Below are 21,209 nucleotides of genomic sequence, written 5' to 3'. Positions count from 1 at the left end.
CCAAGATCCTTAAGAGCAAACTCTGAGTTCAAATCCTTCAAAAGAGCTATGATTGCCTCATTGGACGAACTAGTGACAATGATATCATCCACATAAATGAGTACAAAGATAGCTATCTGTGACTTATTTTAAATAAACAGGGATGTATCAAACTTAGAGGGAGTAAAGCCAAGGTTGTGTAACTTAGAACTCAACCGAGAATACCAGGCACGAGGAGCTTGCTTGAGTCCATAAAGAGATTTGTCAAGTCTGCAAATGTGAGATGGTTTATGTTTGTCCTCAAACCCAGGAGGTTGCTTCATATACACTTCCTCTTCCAGAACACCATGAAAGAATGCGTTCTGCACATCTAGCTGGCGAAGGCTCTATCCTCTGGCACAACAATAGACAAAACAAGGCGGATGGTGGCAGCTTTAACAACATGACTAAAACTGTCCTCGTAGTCTAGTCCATACCTCTGCTTGAACCCCTTGGCAATGAGTCTGGCTTTATACCGATCAATTGTACCATTAGACCTGCGTTTGGTTCTGTACACCCATTTGCAATCAATGATATTACGACCTGGACGGGGAGGAACAAGGTGCCATGTATGATTTTTCTGGAGGGCATGCAACTCCTCTTCCATTGCCATCCGCCACTTAGGATCAGCCAAAGCCTCATTAACGGTGCGAGGTTCGCCTGTGGGAACAAAAGAAACTAGGCCATACTTAGTTTTGTAGTTGACCTATTGTATTGTGCCGTCACGAAGACGTGTACGAGGAGGCGTGGCGACGAGTGGTGGTGTAGCCGCAGAAGACGTTTCCGCAGAAGATCCAGCAGCATCAGCAGCACCAGACCCCGCCGGATCTGCTGTGGCAGAACGAGCCGATGGAGAGACGGGCGAGGCCGCCGAAGATCCGGGTGGAGGGACTGGATCATCATCGGATCCAGCAGCGGGCCCGTCTGGCGCGCCTGGCGCAGAGGACAAGGTGGCCCACGGGAGGCACCGGGAGTACGTCTGTGGGACCGGCGCGTACCGCGCGGTCGGCTGGCTCCCCGTTGCTAATTGAAGCGCGGCGCCCGCGGAGCCCAGCGCGGAGGCAGGGCAACACGCGTCTCCTGAGGAGAGGCGCGGGGCGGGACATGGTGGAGGGCCACGGGCCGCCTGACTCGATAGCAATCCCGAGGGGGATGCGGTCGGATCGGACGCGCCCAGCCGGATCGATCCCGAGGCTGATTGCACCGGATCGCCTGCATGCACGCTGGAGCTCCCTGATGCACCATTTTCTACGTCATTTTCTTCGCTGATTCTTCATGAAACAGTAAACTCAGGGATAACAGGAGATATATTAGTCATATTTTGGTCAGCACAACTATCATCACCCACACACGAAACACCGGAAAGATGAGATGGGAGAAGAAGGATTTCTTTCCTAAGGAGGGCGCCGGCATTGTGGTGTAGACTTGCAAAGGGAAACTGAGTCTCCTCAAAAACGATGTCACGTGAGATATACACACGGCCTATAGAAACATCAAGGCACTTGACACCTTTGTGTTGCGCACTATAGCCAAGAAAAACACACTGTTTGAAACGATACATGAGTTTTCGAGTATTGTATGGACGAAGATTTGGCCAACATGCGCAACCAAAAACACGAAGGGCAGTGTAATCTGGTGTGATATGAAGAAGACGTTCAGTGGGGGTTTCATGAGAAATAGTGTGACTGGGCCACATTTTAATAAGATGAACAGCGGTAAGAAAAGCCTCATCCCAAAATTTGAGAGGCATGGAGGCAGAAGCTAATAAGGCCAAGCCTACTTCGACAATATGTTGATGCTTTCGTTCAGCAGAGCCATTCTGCTGATGCGCATGTGGGCATGAAACATGGTGAGAGATACCTATCTTTTGAAAAAAAGATTTGAGTTTCTCATACTCACCACCCCAGTCGGACTGTACAGCAATGATTTTACTATCGAATTTTCGCTCTACAAGAGCTTGAAAGTTGTGGAACACTTGAAACATGTCAGAACATTTCTTAAGAAGATAAATCCACGTATATTTGCTAAAGTCATCGATAAAGCTTACATAGTATTGGTGTCTACCAACAGAGGTGGGTGTTGGACCCCATACATCAGAAAAGATAAGTTGCAAAGATTTTGTGGAGACACTAATAGACACATGATATGGTAATTGATGACTTTTAGCACGCTGACAGGAATCACAAATTGTTTCTGAGTTTCTCTCACCACCAACTGGGAGATTATTATTACTAAGAATACGATGAACAGCAGCAAACGAAGGATGTCCTAAGCGATTGTGCAACCGTTCAGCAGAAAGCTTGATGGCACCATAGGCTTGTTTATTGTATCGGCAATACTGCGGAAGCAAAGAGTAGAGGCCTTGCACACAGACAGCTCTATGAAGTACTTTCTTTGTGACCTGATCCTTGATTAAAAAAAGAATGGGTGAAATTCTAGAAACACATTGTTGTCAAGAGCAATACGATGAACAGATAACAAGGTTTTGGAAGCATTGGGAACATGCAATATTTCATTGAGCTCAAGATTTTTGTGTGGGGTTTTGATAAATGAGTGACCAATATGACTTATCTCCATACCTGCACCATTTGCGGCGGTGTAGACTTGATCATGGCCACGGTATTTTTCATGGATTGTCAGAGGCTGCCTATGACTTGCAGTTCAGAACGAGAATACACCAATCCCAAGACTAGCAAATGTTCAAGATGGCAAGGACCAGGTGATTCCAAACCCTGCCTATGCCCCCTGGCTGATCCAAGATCAACAAATCGTCGCTTATCTCCTCCGCAACCTGTCCAAAGAAGTTCTTGTCCAAGTTGCCTCGCTTGAATCCTCCCATGCGATATGGGCTGCACTGGCGGCTATGTTCTCTGCCATCTCGTTGTCCCGCGTCAGAACGAGAATACACCAATCCCAAGGCTAGCAAATGTTTGGAAGATTAAAGCGGAGGCTAAAGTAAAATTCTTTATTTGGAGTCTCCTGCAAAACAGATTGTGGACTGCTGATAGATTGCAGCAAAGGAATTGGGAGCACCACGACCTCTGCTGCAATTGTGACTAGGTGCTTGAATCTGTCGCGCACCTTACCCTACATTGCCCGTACGCTAAAGAAGTCTGCCCGAGGCGGTGGGGGGGCTGCCCGAGGTGGAGGCACGCGTGCGGGTCGCGTCTTGGGGGACGGCGGCCAGTTGTACGTGGTGCGCCCGCCACTGCCCCGGCCAGTCGTGGAAGGGACAGAGCTAGAGGGGTGGGATGATCCTCGCTCTACGAGAGAAGCTCGATGGAAAGCCTGGAATAGACGTCTTCGGCCGAACCCTAGGTGTGATCCAGGGACGTCGTACCGTCTGCATTCTGCGGCACATTGTCGTCACTTCGCACAGAGGGAGCGACCAGTGATCGACATGAGTCGACACAAAGTACGTGCTACAGTGCCGGGCGGTTTTGGGAAGGTTCTATGAAGTTCCAGTCGATTTTTCTCGTTTTAGGGACCTTCTAGAAGGTAAGGGAAGTTTCCTTTTTATGTCCGTTTCTGTTTCTTTTTCTTTATTTTCCCGTTTCTCTCTATAGTGTTTTCATTTTTCATTCCTTTTTCCGTTTTTTATTTTTTTGTTTCTTTTTCCTTTTTATTTTTATTTTTCAGCAAATCTTTAGAAGTACAAAAAAATATTTTGTCTCGCTTTCTCTAGAATCTCTAGAAAAAAGAATAGCTCTATCCTTTATTTAATATTAAATAATAAAACAATAAGAGACTATTAAATAAAAATGAGAATAATGTTTTTACAAAATTTTGTTCACAAATTTAAATAAATGTTCAGAAGTTCAAAGATTGTTTACTTCATTTTTCAAAAATGTTCTAAAACTCGAAAATGTTTAGAATATTTAAATTTTCAAAAATGATTTCATATTTTCAATTTTTATGTACTAAAAAACCGTTCCTATTTTCAAATTTTGTTACGATTTTCAAATCGTTCTTGATTTGTTTTTTTCTGTAAATTCAAAATATGTTCGGGATATTCAATTTTCTATTTGATTTCATTTTGATTTTTTCTGTAAATTAGAAAATGTTCAAAGTTTCAAAAAAAATGTTCGGGATTTCAAATATTTTTTGTTCCTTGTTCAAATTTTGTTCTCAAAATTAAAAAATGTTGGTTTTTCAAACTTTGTTCACGATTTAAAAACTTTGTTCCCTGAATTAGAAAAATGTTCAGTATTTAAATTTTTTGTGCACATGTGACATATTTTGTTGAAAATTAAAATATATTCAGAATATTTCAAAATTTCATCGTGTTTTGTCAAAATTGGTCGCAAGTTTAATTTCCTGCTTTTCTAAAAAAAGTTTTTTAAAGCAATTTGCCAATTTGAAAAGTGTTTGCTTTCAAAAAATACTAAGTTTTTTAAATAAAAACGTTCAAAATGCTGAAAATAATTCGGATCTGTCCTGAGGTGTTGGATCTTAAAAACAGACGCTGCTAACTAGGTCAGTTGGTAGCAACGCTTGGTCTGCAGCATGAGGTACAAGTTTGATTCCCAGCTAGGTAGATTTTCTTTGCACTACAGTACAAGTTCGCTGGTAGTCATGGCCCGGCCCAGCCGGAGACCGCCTATGCGAAACGAAGCCACTTTGCCGCAGAGAGCGGCGTATAGGACGTCCCCGACAAACTTGATCGAAGGATCCTTCTCGAGAGCAACTAGTTAATGAGCGCTCCTTCGGGAGCCTCACAACGATCAGCGTCACTTGGCGCGCTCTCAGCCATTCACCACGTGTCGCGCTCTAGGCGCTCCCTCTGGATTTTCTTTTTATTATTTTTCCGCACGCGTTTTCGACATTTTAAACGGTTTTTTTTGGGGGGTTTCGACGTTTTGGTTTTCCACCGGTCTTCCTTAGTTTTGCAAACAAAAAAATTGAAAAAAAATTGCCCGAAAAAGCGCGTTTTCTTTTATCTTTTCCTTTCGCGAGAGTAACAGTTTTGCTTTCGTGCGAGGCACGGTTTGCTTTCACGAGAGGCACAGTTGTGATTTTGTGAGAGGCACGGGCGTGCCTTTTTCGAAAAGGGAAAAAACCCGTGCTCTCGGTTCGGTTTTTTCATCCCGTTTTTTTCGTCCCATTTTTTCGTAAAAAAAAAGTTCATCAAAACCTATCAACATGTGATCTAGTTTTGAAGATCTCGACGCGAGGAATCCAACGGTGAAAGCGGTTCGAGATTTGGACGCACGGTTTGAGAGATAAAATGTTTTGAATAAACGGATCTACGAAAAAAAAAAGGAAAACTCACAGGTTGCGACAAGTGGCGCGATGCATGTGCGCCACTTGTTGCAACCAGGGGAATTTGAGTGATCTTTGCAACGAGTACTCCCCAATTAGTGATTTCGATCCTTCTCGCACGTCACGGCCGGGATTGGATCACTTAGATCGGGTCGCGACGGCCCACTGAAACTGGCGAGCGACTGGGACGAGCCCTCCTTGCCGCCTGGATCGGTTCAGCCGGAATAGCCGCCGGCGACAGCTGCGGCGCCGCCACCTACCGAGACTTCTTTAGACGTTGTTGCACTACGGTCCAAGGAAAAATGAAATTGCCTAGTGTCAAGGATGGGAGACATACCTTCGGCAGGGGACCTTTCCAAAGGTAGAACCGCCGCCGGAATCGTCCGCCGGTGAACGACCTGCCGGAGTACCCCTACCTTGTCGTCGTGAGTCAGCCCTTCCCATGCCCGATCATCCGCCGGCACGATGACATCGATGTTCTTCGCCGTCTCTTCCTCCGAGTAGTCACACTATAGAGACTCGCAGATCAGATCCGAGGGCGTCGGCGACGGCACCTCCGTCGCGGATCGGAGAGGAACCCAGCCAGCCTCATCGTCTGACTCGGCAGAGTCCGAGCTGGTCATGGCCCTGAAGCGTTTGGTCCGCTGGGGATCGGGTGCCGCCAGGTCTCTGCCGGGTCACCGCCGGGGTCACCCTCGGGATCGCCTCTATAGTCACCCATCCGCGTCTCAGTTCCTCTTTAAAATGGGAGAACCAAGCTGTTCTTGATCTCCTAGTCACATCATATTTGTGTCTAGTTGGGGCTGCAGCCCAGCTGGAGGGCAGTGGCATGTTAGGTGTACGTTGTGCAGGCTGGATGTAGTCCAAGTCGAAGGCGTTATCGATTCCATCAAGGAGAAGTGCAACGGTTCGAGCGCTTTCTTTTCTTTTCAAGCGGGGGCGACGAAGCGTGATCTTTGGCGGTGAAAGTTCGCTGTAACTTGAGCGAACTCCACCTTCACGTTTCAGTGGAGCTGGCCCGACTAGGCTCCACATTTTTGGGCTGCGCTCAGGCTAGCTCCATTCATTTTGGTCAAATTCTTCCGGGGAGTTGCTAGGGTTTGAAGTTGGAGAGGTTCAGAACACACCCTAAGTAGCCATGAGGCCCACCGTAAGAAGGCCATGGACTATCAATAGAGACGCTCGGGCGATGTGTATGAAATGAAACCGTCTGAAGCGAATGTTTAGGGCATCTCCAACATGGGAGATCATATCCCGCGCGCTACGCGCCAGGAAAAGGTGCTGCATGCACCCCTAGCTCCCCCATCCTCGAACTTGCGCCGCCTTGTGTTTTTCTTATTTTTTGTTTCTTGTTTTCTTTTCTATTTTCTATTTTTACTTCTTTCAAAAGTTCGAGATGCCAAAAAAGTTTAGAGTTTCAAAAAATATTCACTAATACAAAATAATGTTTGCAAATTCGAAAACATGAACTTTTTTATTTTGATGAACATCTTTTGAGTTTTGATGAAGATTTTCGATTTTTGATGAAAAGAAAAATGGAACATTTCTAGCGTTTAGATAAACATTTTTAGTATTTCATGAAAAATAATTAATGAACATTTTTTGAACAGGATGAATAAATTTGAATTTGACGAAATTTACTGACAGATTCATCAACACTTTTTTATTCTGATGAAAAAATTGAATTCAATAATTGTTTTTTTAATTCGATGTACTTTTTCTTAAAGGATAGTCACCTTTTGACTTTGATTAAAAATTTGTATTCGGAAACATTTTTTGCATTCAATGAACATTTTTTCATAAGTCATGAAATGATTGAAAAATTATAAACTTATTTTGAATTCAATGAACAAATTTTAAATTGGAGAACATTTTTGTACTTCTTATATTTTTTTTTGAAAAATCACGAAACTTTCGGAAAAATGATGACTATTTTTTAATTCAAAGAACTAATTTGTATTTGATGATTTTTTTTAATATAGAACATTTTCAAACCCAATTTGAAAAATGCTTGAATTTCCTAGGACCTTCCCAAAACCGGAGGTTGGTTAGTTTGGCCGGCCAATTTTGGTAGCAGCACAAGCATCATCCGTTTTTTTCCTGTTGTTTCCTTTACTGGTTCGAAAAAAGTTCAGAAATATTGAAAAAATGTGTGCGTTTTAGATAAAAATTTAAAAATATCAAAAACATTGTTCACATTTAGAAAAATCGTTTTAAAAAATCACATAATGTTGGTGTTTTTGAAAAATTATTAAAGAAAAATCAAAAAACATTCATGTATTCTTAAACAGTTGGAATGTAAAAAATTGTTCAAAATTGCAAAAGCAAAATCGCTAACACTTTTCAAAAGAATTATTCGAAAATGTTTGCTACAGTGCCGTTTTGCTGCAATTTGATTCTTTACAGTACCGGTTCAGTTTGCCGCAGTATACAATGCCTAGTCTCCGGCTCGTGGAACCGGTGGTTCAAATTAAGGATAGCACTCCAGCAGCATTAGTTGGTAGTCCTCCACTGTGCCTCCGGCATCACAGCGCCATATCATCATTGTTTTTCTCCATCTCCGTCAAGGGCTAGCTTGATCTTGATGGTTCAAATCGATCGACCAGATTGATCGTCTTATTCTCGTCTCTTGTCTAGCTATGTGCATCAGTTGATGCAGAGGCTGAGGTACAACCTGTTTTTAAAAAAAAATCATCATCCTCTCTTGTCGACCGATCAATTGATCTTGCAAAGTAATTTCAACGCAGGGAATCATGCACGAGTGCGGTCTCTTCTCCTCTTCAACTCAAATTATGCTTGAAAATGACTTGTACTTCTTCTATAAACTAACGTAAGAGCGTTTAAATTATTAAAATAGTGATCTAAACGTTCTTATATTAGTATACGGAGGGAGTATATGGACCAAGCAGAGCAGAACATATAAACGTGATAATTCCTCAGAAATGGAAGAAAAAAAAGATCAAAGCAAAGCATATATGCGTGATAACTTTGCAAAAAGATGAAAACATGCTTGACATGGACAGATCAGAGCAAAGCATATACTTTGCTCCGCTCGATGTGTCACAAAACAAAACCCAAGCGGCATGCATGGATCGATGCCAGCCACACAGCAAAAGCAAAGGCTAGCTGCAATATTCCATCCACTCCTCAGAAGGCCATAGCTAGCCCTCCTCGGAAGCATAGCACATTCCTGCCGTGTCCTCTGTTTCTTTTCCCTTACATACACACAAGCATTGCTCTCGTCCATCTGCAAGCCGAAGCACAAAAAAAATGCAAACCCAAACACCATATCGTTCCTGATCAGCCACGGATGCATATGTTCTTCCATCCACTCCATCACCCCTAGCTCATCCATCTGTGAGAGGAGCGAGAGCCTGTAATGGCCGAGTCGGCCGTCAGCGCCGTGGTCGGCAACGTGAGTACCCTTGCGCTTCAGGAGACCACGCTGCTGTGTGGCGTCAGCACTGAAGTAGACTTCTGAAAGATGAGCTCAAGCGGCTGCAAGGCTTCCTTAGGGACGCCGACAGCAAACGAAGGATGGGAGATTCGGGTGTTGCTATCTTGGTGAGCCAGATCAGAGACGCGGCGTATGAGGCTGAGAATGTCATCGAAGCTGCAGACCACATGCACAAGAGGAACAGATTGAAGAAGGGATTCATGGGCGCCATTGCAAGGTATGCTCGTCTACCAAGTGATTTGAGTACCCTTCACAAAGTTGGTGTTGAGACCAAACGTGTAAGAAGGAAGATAACTGAGATATTTGAGAGTGCAAACCGTTTGAAAATAGTTGATTTGGGGAATGGTTCAGTGGAAAATGCTCATGTTAATGATGAGTTCCAACAAGACTATGGTCCTATGTACCAAAGCTTTGAAGATATTGACCTTGTTGGTTTCGAGGAGGAATACAAAGAAATAGTGAGGAAGTTAGTTGACACTCAAGACCATCTTGGTCTTAGTGTTGTCTCCATAGTTGCCATGGGTGGGGCTGGGAAAACAACACTTGCTAGAAAAGTCTACACCTCATCTAGAGTCAAACAACACTTTGGGCAAGTTGCTTGGGTGACTGTATCTCAAAAGTACAAGGGCGTTGATTTACTGAAGGATATCATGAAACAAATGATGGACATTAGAGATGAGTCAGTTGACAAAATGAATGAGTATGTTTCTCCAGCGTAATTGGTGGGTGCATTCACCTGAGATTACTTAGGTTGATAGATTGTGGAAGTGTGACCCTCCCTTCTTCAATTGGCAAACTCATTTGCTTGCAGACTATAGATCTCAAACGCATATATTTGATGTCAGTAGTACCAAACTCTCTTTGGGATATCCCTACTCTAAGGCATGTTTACCTTCACAATATTGGGTTTTCTCCACCGCCACCTGCAAGGAGTGTGCGACTGCAGCCGAAAGAGCTACAAAGCTTTGTGTTGTATCTTGATCCTGTTGGCACTGATCTCCGCTGTCATGACATGATGATTTTCTTGGGCCAGCTGAATCAACTAACAACCTTGTTCTTGTCGATGCACCCCGATATACCAGCGGAGGTGATCAACATATTTGCAAACATGCCTGACCTGGTTGATATTAGTCTCAGCCAATTTGATGTGCTCGACAAGCTGCCTGCTGAGTTCCCACAAAGCGTACGACGTCTTGTTCTACATGCTGATGTCATAAAACAAGACCCGATGCCAATCCTGGAGAAGCTTCCCTGTCTGGTGGTGTTGGAGTTGAGTGGGTACGAAGGCCAAACCATGTGCAGCTCTGCCCAAGGGTTTCCTCGTCTGCAAGAGTTAGCACTTCAGAGTTTTTCCACCGAGGAGTGGAGGATGGAGGAAGGGGCAATGCCAAAGCTCTTCCACCTGACACTTTGGCAGTGGGAGAAGATGAGCAAGCTCCCCGTGGGGTTGCTGCACCTTCCGTCCCTTGGTCACCTGCAGCTGAGCTTTATGCCCCATATTTCTGAAGATGACAACACACTAAATGAGCTGCGGCGGAAAGGATGCGAGGTATACATACTTATACGCAGCTTAAGCAAAGTTAATTTGCCACACCTTTCATTTTCAGTGATGTCTTATGAGTGCTTTGTTTTTTGCGCAGGTGGAACGTTGGCAACTACGGGCACGAGGAATTCGTTTTCATTCTCGTCTAAAATCTGGCGCTCTCCCGATTCATTCTCGAACCCAATCCTGATATCCCTCCTCCTCGCTCCCTTGAAGGACGCCATGGGCGATCGACTCGACAGCCTCTCTTCTCAAGTGGCCCCTCGCTCCTCCTGCTTCTCCGTCCGATGCCGTCGGCCGTGTACAAGATGGAGCTGAGGTGGTCTAGGAGAGGCCGCTGCCCATCGCGGACCTTCATCCCCGGTGCCAAGGTCGCTCCTCTCCACCACAGGCCGCCTGCACCTCCCCCAAACTCCAAGCCTAGCTCCGCACGGGAGGGTGGGCAACGGCGGCTCTGCCACTGGTGGCAGAGATGCATGGTGCTAGTCCTCCCAAGAAGTCTGATGCATTTATTTTTCTTTCATGTACAAAAGTGTCAGTTCATTTTCAGTTCAAAATGTACATACAGTACAGAAACTCGATCTTGTTCCTTGTACAGAGCCATCCATGTCTTACTTGCTCATAACAAATCCATATGCATCGATGAATACTTATTGGGCTGATTCATGACGTTTATTCCTGAAAGATTGTGGAGTAGTGTGGTTGTTGATGCATGAATTGGTTACGATGGTCCGTGTGTGTGTGTGTGGCCGTTCGGCCAAAATTGTCATGCTTGGCTACTTAACCTTATTCTCCTCTTTTTGAATCGAGGAATTTGTTTCCAAAACTTTACATTGATATATCGGTGCTTTATACTTCCTCTGTTCCTAAATATAAGTCTTTTTAGAGATTTCAAATGGACTACAACATACGGATGTATATACACATATTTTACAGTATAGATTCACTCATTTTGCTTCGTATGTAGTCTCTTCTTGAAATTTCTAAAAAAGACTTACCTTTGGGAACGGAGGGAGTATAACGGTGTGCCCGGTGCGGCGAAGCATATGCCAGATATGTCTGTTCTACTTGTAGTGCTCACCGGCCCCCGCCGAAAAAAAAATTGATTCGCCATTGGGACGATGCTAACCTGATTTGTGGTGTACTTATGTTTGTCTTTTTCATGATAAGTAAACAAGCAGACTCGGTTTTTTTTTTTTGAACAAAGACGCTAGAAGCGTCCGGCTTTAAATTAATAAAGCCACTAGGCAGTATTCAACAAGGTTCAAAAATAACATAACCACGAACATACCAAAAGATACATCACAGAAGCATAGGTCCACGAGCACGCAGGCTTAGACATAATACAAGCTAAAATGTCCCAAACATCCTCCTGTATCGAGAAGAGTCTCCAAAATACGCTCAGTCATGCGTTGAGTCTTGCCGAGCCAACACCTAGATATATCTCATCCGCTCCAAGACATCCAGCATGCACTCAACATCGGCTCCTTCCCCAACGGTGTCCACGTCTGGAGAAAAAGTTGGCATTTGAAAATAATATCAGCAGGATGATTAGGGAATTTCTTCTCAATCACAATCTTGTTACGGATCGTCCAGATAGACCATAACAGCGCCCCTACGCAACGCCATGCTATCCTAGCATTGGGCCCCTTCTGGGCTTTAATCAAGGTGAGCAAATCCACACCCAAGGAGGGGTTTAAATTCTGCTGAAACGCTTTCCAAACGGCGCTCCACGCAAACCTAGCTAGGTGACAACGGAAGAAAACATGGTTTGCGTCCCCCCGTAGGCCACAAACTGCAGAGGACCCATCTGTCGGTCCATTTCGCTTAGCCACGTTGTCGGACGTGGGTAGGCGGTTTCTAAACATTTGCCACAAGAAATTTTTTATCTTGAGCAGAAGCCCGGCCTTCCATAGCCCCCTAGCTATATCCAACGCATTCCCCTATGTTAATTTACTGTATAGAGATTTGATCGAGAACTTCCTGGAGGCAGACTCGATTCACATCTGTGTAGAGGCTTCAGCTAATATGTGCAACATGTTCAGAGTCTAAGAAGAAAGGCGTGACCAGTAACGGCACACATGGTAGATAAGAAAACTAAAATCTTAGGAATTTTCTACAGAGTATCGATTGTAAAGTGTTGAGTGAGGACCTTTCCTCGACCTCTCTCTCTCATGACCGCGTCACCCCCGCGGGTGACCAGCCGCGCCTCCAGCCCTTCTCCTCGAGTCCTCCACCCACCCATTTTCCCTCTGCCGTCCCCAGGCTAGGCCCGGGCGGCGTGGCTCTGAGGGATGCTCCGAGGCGGCGGTGGTCCGGCGCGGCGGCAGGACACCTTGCCGCTGGCGTTGTTGGCGGCGGGGTGCTCGGCGGCGTGGGCTGGCTGCGCCAGCTCGGCCCAGATCTGGCCCCTTCGGGCCCCATCTGAGCCTGGCCGGGCGGGCGGCTCTTCTGTTGGCGAAGTTGCTCCCTCGAGGCGACGAGGTTGCGTCGGGATACTTGGTGGTGGTGGTGCCATCGACGGCTTGCTGGAGCATGGCGGCAGCAGCTTTGCTGGCCTGGTCTGGTCCTAGCCTACCACGGGTGGCATGGTGTGCTCCTGCTGCCGCGTCCGGTCTGCTACCGTGACGGTGCTGGAGGCTATGGCCTCCCGCACAACGGCGGTGGAGGTAGTTCCCTCCCGCGGAGCTTCGGTGCTGGCGCTCCCGCTTCCCTGCGCTCCTTCATCCCGTCCTCTTTGGCCTCGCGATGGTGATCATAGTGAGACAATGTGGGTGGTGTCAAGTCCGTGGTGGCGCACGCTGGTGGGTGGCTAGCTGGTTGGAAGGCTTCGGGTCGGCCGGGTAGTGGTGTTTTGGGTTTGGGAGAAATCCCTGTCGGCTCATCCGGCGCCGACGCGGTGACGCCTTGCGGGTGCCACCATTCCGTCCTGAAGGGCGTCGGACGTACCCATTCCCCAATCCTCTCCGCAAGCCGGGGGAAACCCTAGGACATGTCCGGGCAACAGTGTCGTCATCGTCACATTTCTTTTTGGAGGTGCTGCTTGGTATGCGGAGCTCCGAAGTATAGGAGGGTGGTGGAGCTGCTATTGTTGGCATTAGTTTTTCTTTCTTTCTTTCTCTTTTTTTTGGGGCTTGATGTGTTGTTCGCCCCAGCAGATGTTCTATGATTGGTGATGTTTGCTTTATAATGTAAAGTGGGGGAAACCCTTTTATCGATTAAAGTGCTGAGTGAGGTGACGCGTACATTACATAGAGGTGATTCTTGATCTTGGGAACAGGAAACCAAACTACCAGGAGCAAAATTGAGATACCTCGTCCCACCAAAATATCACTGCTCTAGTTTTTTTTTTCTTGAAATACTTCTCTGCCTTTTCAATTCCTTGAAGTACACCGTACATCCGTTAAACATATAATGGGAACAGCATCGGCTCTGTTCTTCTCATATGTTTATCGGTTTTTTTTCCTTTTACTCCCTGTTTTGTTATTTCATATATATCAGAGCAAGCAAAGAGGATGCGTGCAAGGTTGTGTAACTATATGCCCCTTCCTAGCGCGTTGTTTCAGTCCTCCTCTATAGCTCGGTGTTGATTTTCTTTTCTTACTTTTGTATTTTGCAGGTGGACGATTTTTCCAAATATATGAAATACTTTTTTTTTCTGTGGAACATATATATGAAGATTGACGCATGGATTTCAATCAACTTGAGCATTACATGTGGACATGTTCAATATCATTTCATAAAGGCGTATATTATTTTCCTGGCTGAGTCGGGTGAGTTCAGTATGTTGTAATAGCAATAAACAGGAGACACAGCACACAGTCTTCAGGAGACCGTCATTAATCGAGAAATTTGCATATATATTAACCCCCCGAGGAGTTACTGCATCTTACATCCCTCAATCTCCCTTTCTGTTGGAGATGACTGCATGTTAAAGGAGCTGCAGCTGAAAGGATGCGAGGTAACTATATATTCCCCTAGTGCTGCCCTTAACCTCTGGTATTTCAATATAAAATGTACGAGATGATTTTTCAATTATTTTTACGATTTTTTGTGTAATTAAAAAATGCTTCGTACCATTCAATGTATATTACTTTTTAGAAAAAATGTCATGCATTTATGAAAAATGTACCATAATTTCTTAAAAAATTATGCAATGTAAAATAATTTTCACATAATTCCCAGAATTTTTTGGCACTATTAAAAAATGAATTTAAAAATATGTTCTCACATTTTTTCAAAAAATTTATACAATGTACAAAAATGCCGCATAGTTTAAATATTTTCCTTCTATCATTCTAAAGAATGTTTCAACATGTATTTAAACAAATTTCAACATGTATTTTAATGAAAGGTCAAAGACATGTATTAGAAAAAAATGCAAATCATGTATCTGAAAAATTTTAAACATCTATAAATAATATTTATATGTATATGAAAAATGAACAATGTGTTTGAGATAATTTATACATCATAACATATATTTGAAAAAGGTAGTTATAAAGACATATATTTGATAAATTGTTATTGATGTATTTGAAAATTATTAAATTACATAGAAGAATGTTCCTAATATATACGAAAAATGCACAATGAATATAAAAAATGTAGACCTGTGTTCGAAAATAGAAAATAAAAATCAAAAGAACAAGTCAAAACGTAAGAAAGAAACAATGAAAACCAAAGGAAAAAAGAAAAAAAAAGATGCAAAACAGTGAAAACCCTATTAAAAACACAGGAGAAGAAAATCGTGCTCTAGATGCTATACTGTTGTGGCCCTGTAGTAGTACCGCATCAGAGGCGAGAAGTACTTACATTTAGCTACGTGCAAGAAATATCATGTGCGCTATTTCACACCGGTTAGAGTGAAACCGAAATGGCTACAGCTACCCTGGTATGGGCTGGCCCAATATGGCCTTGTTTTCTTAAAGAATTGTTTCTTAAAGAATTGTTTCTTCTAGTGTTTTTCCGACTTGTTTCCTTTTTTTATGTTTTGTCCAGCTTTCAGTAGTTTTTCCTTTCAATTTATTTTCTCTATTTTATTTGTTTTCTGATTTTATATGTTATTTATTTATTATATTTTTAGTTGTATTTTATGTGTTTTCCTTGTTCTCTTTGGTTTGGTAAGTGGTGTTCTCTTCTAGTAATTAGTTATACTATTTATTTTATTATTTATTTATAAAACACAAAGTTTTGAAATATCCATTGAACATATATTGAATACACGATGATTTTTTTAATATACACTAAATACCTTTTGAATACTTGTTGTAATTTTTTTTATGTTGAACCTTTCTGAATAGAAGCTGAATTCTTTGCAATTTATGCAAAAAAATGTTTGCGCAGTCAAAATGTGTTCAGGATTTTCAAAAAATGTTTGTGTTTTCAATAAATTTTTACAACTTCAATAATGTCTCTGTTTACAACAACAACAAAGTCTTTCGTCCCCAAACAAGTTGGGGTAGGCTAGAGGTGAACCCAAAAGATCTCGCGACGAACTCATGGTTCTGGCACGTGGATAGCAAGCTTCCACGCACCCCTGTCCACGGCTAGTTCTTTAGTGATACTTCAATTCTTCAGATCTCTCTTTACGGATTTCTCCCATCTCAAATTCGGTATACCCCGACCTCTCTTGATATCTGCACGCTTTAGTTGTCCGCTATGGGGAGAATATCGTACGGAAACCAACATTCAAAGAAAACTTCATGAAAACCATATTTGAAAGTTTCAAAAAAATCTGAAAAAATGTGGGATGTTAAGAGGATGATGTTCTATTGTCAGGTGCAATTTCAAGTAAAAATACATTGCAGGATGGGAGCTATAAAAAAGACAATTTCATCAATGAATAGTGACATTACTGTGCGGCACTATTCAATGCTGATTTTGTCTCTTTCATAGCTCACATATCATAACATGTTTGAACTCAAAAAATTTCATGGCAATAGAACATCACCTTCTGAGCCTCCCATATTTTTTTGAGATTTTTTGAAACTTCAAAACATCGTTTTCTCGTTGTTTTCACTGGTTTCCACTTAATGTTAGTTTCCGTATGATATTTCCCCGTCCGCTATGCACTGGAGCTTCTGGACGCCTGCGCTGATTATTCCCAAACCATCTCAGGCGATGTTGGACAAGCTTCTCTTCAATAAAGGTTTATGTTTCTTAAATTTATTCACAAATTAAAAAATGTTTGAAAATTTGAGAAATATCCGTGTCTGAAAAATATCATTATTTCGAAAAATGCTCCTCTTTTTTCATTAGTTCAAAAAAATCAAATTTTTTGAAATATGATAGGAAATTTGAGATAATGCCCCATTTCCAAAACATGTTCACAAAATTTAAAATTGATCGTGTTTTAAAAGGATATGTTCAATTTGTTTTGGAGAAGTGTTTAGTGTTCTAAAGACTCATGTAAAAATGTTCCCTTTTTCGATAGAACCAGTATCCACTGTCAAGTAACTGTAAGGAGCTGTTTAGCCTATGGGGTTGGGCATTTTCCTGTCGGTTGTTAACTATGGGAAAAGTCCCTTTTGTCGTAGTGTAGGTAAAAACCCGATAATCATTTTTTGATCAAGTAAAATTTCCTCTTTCTGAAAGACATCTCATAAAAAAATTCTTACTTGGTAGCTTCCAAAGAGCATCAACATTTAGGAATTTTAACTCTAAAAAAAATCAAACTTTGGAAAACTTAAAATTCAAAAGAATTAAATTTTTTGTTATTTTTTCACTTTTAGAAATTTCAACCTTTAATTCAAGATTCGCAAGAGAAAAAGGGTGATAAAGGTGTCACCTGGTGGGTTGTTACATTTTTGCGCAAAATATTATTTAAATCTTTTGTTATGCGATAATGATTTATTTATTTGTGAACAGATTTACAAATAATTATTTCTTATTCAATTACTTTCAGAATTAACAATACATCGGAATAATATTTTGCTTGTTTCTAAAACTTGATACTCCATCCGTTTCGAAATATAAGACTTTTTTATATATTTTAATATGGACAACATACGGAAGAATGTACATTGTAAAATATGTCTATATTCATCCGTATGTAATTCATATTAAAATCTGTAAAGAGACTTATATTTAGGAACGGAGGTAAAAAAAACTTTAGTTGCTAAAGTAAATTCTCTAGTAACTCTACTTGGCAACTTTTCATAAATATATTATCCAGTAGTTGCTAAAGTAAATTCAAGGTATTCAAGGGTTTAGTGACGGAGAGAATGAAGCATGGGTGTTGGAGGCAGCTGCACGTATCATCGTTATCTGCGGCCAGCATTGAAATAATCGCCGAAGCTGACAAGGTGAATGGACGGCAGTTTGGACATGTTGGGCCGAGTCAAAATCCATTTTTGTAAACAAAACAGTAGCGGAAAGCTCCATGCATCCGCCCGAAGACACAATACATTATCCCCTTCACCCCACGCTTAATCAGCATCCATCTTTGCAACCGGCATCGACGATCTCATTGGTGAGTCTCTCCCATCTTCCCTTATTTTCCTTCTACCTTTTCTCTTGTCCTCTTCAACAACTCGTTCCTGTTTTAACTCCGTATACTCATGTACGTATACATCTGATCAAAAATCTCCAAGGGAGAAGGTCGAACCAATGGCCGAGTCCGCAGTTAGCACCGTGCTTTGGAACGTTGGCAATCTTGTTGCTCAGCAGACCAAGTTCTTATTTGGAGTCACAGTCGAAGTGGAGTTCTTGAAAGATGAGCTCATACGTCTGCATGGCTACCTTAGAGATGCTGACAGCAAACAAAGGCAAGGTAACGCACGAGTTGCTATCTTGGTGAGCCAGATTAGGACTGCGTCTTATGAGGCTGAGAATATTATCGAGACTGCCAATTACATTCAGATGAGAAACAGGCCCAAGAGGGGATTCATGGGCGCCATTTCAAGGTACGCCTGCTTACCAACTGACTTGGTCACCCTTCGTAATGTTGGCTTCGAAGTTGAGCATGTACGACGGAAGCTCAATGAGATATTTCAGAGTGCAGAACGTCTGAAAATTGATTTGGATACTACTGCACTAGTAGAGGATCAGTTCCTGCAAGATCATGGTCTTAGGCATCAAAACTTTGAATATGACGCGGTGATGGTTGGTTTTCATGATGAGTACAAAGAAATAGTGGATATACTAGTTGACAAAGAAAACATGCTTAGTGCCATCTCCATAGTTGGCATGGGTGGGGCGGGAAAAACAACACTTGCTAGAAAAATATACACTTCGTCTAGAGTCAAACAACACTTTGAGACTGTTGCTTGGGTGACTGTTTCTCAAACATTCAAGGGCATTGATTTATTGAAGGATATTATGAAGCAAATTGTGGGAGACAAAAAGGAGTCTAGAGAAATTGATCAAATGCAGGAGTTTGATGTGGGAAAGAAGATTAGTGACTTTCTGTTGCAGAAGAGATACTTGGTAGTTCTCGATGATGTGTGGGAGGCAGATACATGGGAGCAGATAAATCAAACTGTTACAGCATTTCCAGATGCAACCAATGGGAGTAGAGTACTGCTAACCACAAGAAAGTTTGATGTTGCAAACCATGTTGAAATGCCGACTCATGTGCATGCCTTGAAGAAACTGGATGAAGAGAAAAGTTGGGAACTCTTCAGTGGCAAAGCTTTGCCATCGTACAGAAGAGCTGTCTTGCGTGATGTGGACGAATTTGAAGAGCTAGGAAGGAAGCTAGCAAAGAAATGTAATGGATTGCCACTTGCACTTGCAGTTTTGGGGGGTTATTTATCAAAGAATCTATCTTTACAAGCATGGTCGGACGTACTACTGGGTTGGCCATCAACTAGAAAGACAGAGATGATGCGCAACATATTAGCTCGCAGTTACAAGGACTTACCAAATCGTTATTTAAGATCTTGTTTTCTCTATCTTGCTGCTTTTCCCGAGGATTATATAATATATGTGTCGGACCTTATTGAATTATGGATAGCAGAAAGCTTCATTCCATATGCACCAAGACATAAACTAGAAGAAACAGCACGCAAGTACATAACCGAGTTGGCTCAAAGGTGCTTGGTCCAAGCTGTTGATAGAAGCAAAGCACACGGATGGATTGAGACAATAAGGATTCATGATATCTTACGCGATTGGTGCATAGAAGAAGCAAGACAAGATGGTTTTCTTGATGTCATTGACAAAACTACAGGTCATGCTCCTTCCGTTGTATATGTATATATGGTTAAAACTTTTGCTTCAATATATCTTGTTGGCTTCTGACTGATGCGTGGATTCTCGTAAAAAATTGCAGGCCAAACTGGTGTGTCATCATCTCAGAAAATGATATATTATCGTTCTTCTTTTCAAACTTTGAGTGGCAAAATTTTACCAGAGACACTTAATATCAGAACTCTGCTTGGCTTTGGACTCTCATCTGTGTCCCTGCCTACCTTGAGGTTCCTAAGAGTTGTTCATATCGAAGACTCAAGCTTGGTGAAGTTCTGCAGGGTAATTAATTGGTGCATTCACCTAAGACGCCTCAGGTTGCGAAGTTGCAAAGACATGGCACTCCCTTCTTCAATTGGACAACTCCTTTACTTGCAGACTATTGATCTCAGGGGAACATATTTGCTCTCACGAGTACCAAACTCCTTTTGGGATATCCCTACACTAAGGCATGTTTTCCTTAGTAATTGGTTTTCTCCACCACCACCCAGAAGAAGCGTGAGAGTGCAGCATAAAGAGCTCCAGACCTTTGAGTTGAATCTTTCATCCGTTGGCAGTGGCACTAAATACTGCTATGATGACATGGTCATTTTCTTGGGACAGCTGAATCAACTGAGAACCCTCTCTGTGAGAATTGGGTCTATACCGGCGGAGATGATTAAGATATTTGCAAACATGCCTCACTTGGTTGATCTTTTTCTCGCAAAATTTCGTTTACTCGATAGGCTGCCCACTGAGTTCCCACGAACCCTGCGGAGTCTTGTTCTACAAGCTTATGTCATTGAACAAGATCCAATGCCAGTGCTGGAGAAGCTTCCCTGTCTTTTGGTATTGGACTTGTCTGGATACAAGGGCCGGACCATGTCGTGCTCTGCCCAAGGGTTTCCTCGATTGCAAGAGTTAAAACTTTCTAGATTTTCTACTGAGGAGTGGACGATGGAGGATGGAACAATGGCAAAGCTTTCACGCCTAGAGCTTTTTTGGTTCCAGAAGATAGGCAAGCTCCCCGAGAACCTTCCATCGTCCCTCAAGTACCTAGAACTGAATTGTGTGCCCCTGATCTCGGAAGATGATATTACACGAATGAAGCTGATGTGGAGAGGGTGCGAGGTATGTACCTAGCTAGTTTATCCTTAATCAATTAGTAGGCGCGCAAGTATTATTATTGGACCAGTCAGTGTCAACTTGCGGCTGGCCTCTTATGGGTTTGTGCTTCCTGTGCAGGTGAAACGTTACCAATGTACTCCAAGAGATATTTAATCTAGGAGGAGGACGGGCATATGGATATTTATCTATTTCTTATACGGGCATACGGATATTGATCTCATTCCCAATGCATTCATTACTTCTCGCTATCTATGCTCGGGCGACAGCGACACGCAACAACAAGATCGTTGAAGAATATTGCTGCTCTGCGGGATTGATCGACCAACATTGACTATCATTAACTCTTGCTTGTAGTTGTTGTTAGGTGACCTACAGATTTGGATGTAAATTTTATTTTTGGTGTTCGTTGTACTGTCATGATTGAAGATGAATAAATCGAAAGTTTTCTCGCAAATTTTTTTTTAACTCTTGCATGTATCTGTCTAGCTATCAATACATCCTCTTATTTTTTTTCTCTTGAGGTAAATACTTCAGAGGTCTTAGAACTTGCACACGACGGTCACTTTACTGCACAAAGTTGCAAAATACGTGTTTGTGGTCACTAAACTTGCGAGGCCGTTCAAATACAGT

At 42.6% G+C, this 21,209-nt stretch overlaps 1 protein-coding gene and 1 pseudogene across 2 annotated transcripts; both read left to right on the top strand.

Moving 5' to 3' along the window:
• The first annotated feature begins 8,445 nt into the window (after positions 1 to 8,445).
• On the top strand, positions 8,446 to 10,933 carry LOC125522380 (putative disease resistance protein At1g50180; annotated as a pseudogene). Its single transcript, XR_015611552.1, has 3 exons — positions 8,446 to 9,405; positions 9,834 to 10,286; positions 10,378 to 10,933. The product of XR_015611552.1 is annotated as a putative disease resistance protein At1g50180 (transcript).
• A 6,958-nt stretch (positions 10,934 to 17,891) lies between these two features.
• On the top strand, positions 17,892 to 20,732 carry LOC125522379 (putative disease resistance protein At1g50180). Its single transcript, XM_087534288.1, has 3 exons — positions 17,892 to 19,455; positions 19,558 to 20,582; positions 20,697 to 20,732. The coding sequence occupies exons 1-3, from the start codon at positions 17,892 to 17,894 to the stop codon at positions 20,730 to 20,732; spliced, it is 2,625 nt and encodes an 874-aa protein (XP_087390414.1).
• The last annotated feature ends 477 nt before the right edge of the window (positions 20,733 to 21,209 follow it).

The sequence above is a fragment of the Triticum urartu genome, chromosome 7A (assembly GCF_056163025.1).
Source record: "Triticum urartu cultivar PI428250 chromosome 7A, HENAU_Tu73, whole genome shotgun sequence".
In the NCBI taxonomy this organism is placed as follows: Eukaryota; Viridiplantae; Streptophyta; class Magnoliopsida; order Poales; family Poaceae; genus Triticum; species Triticum urartu.
This window is presented reverse-complemented; position numbering and strand designations above follow the sequence as displayed.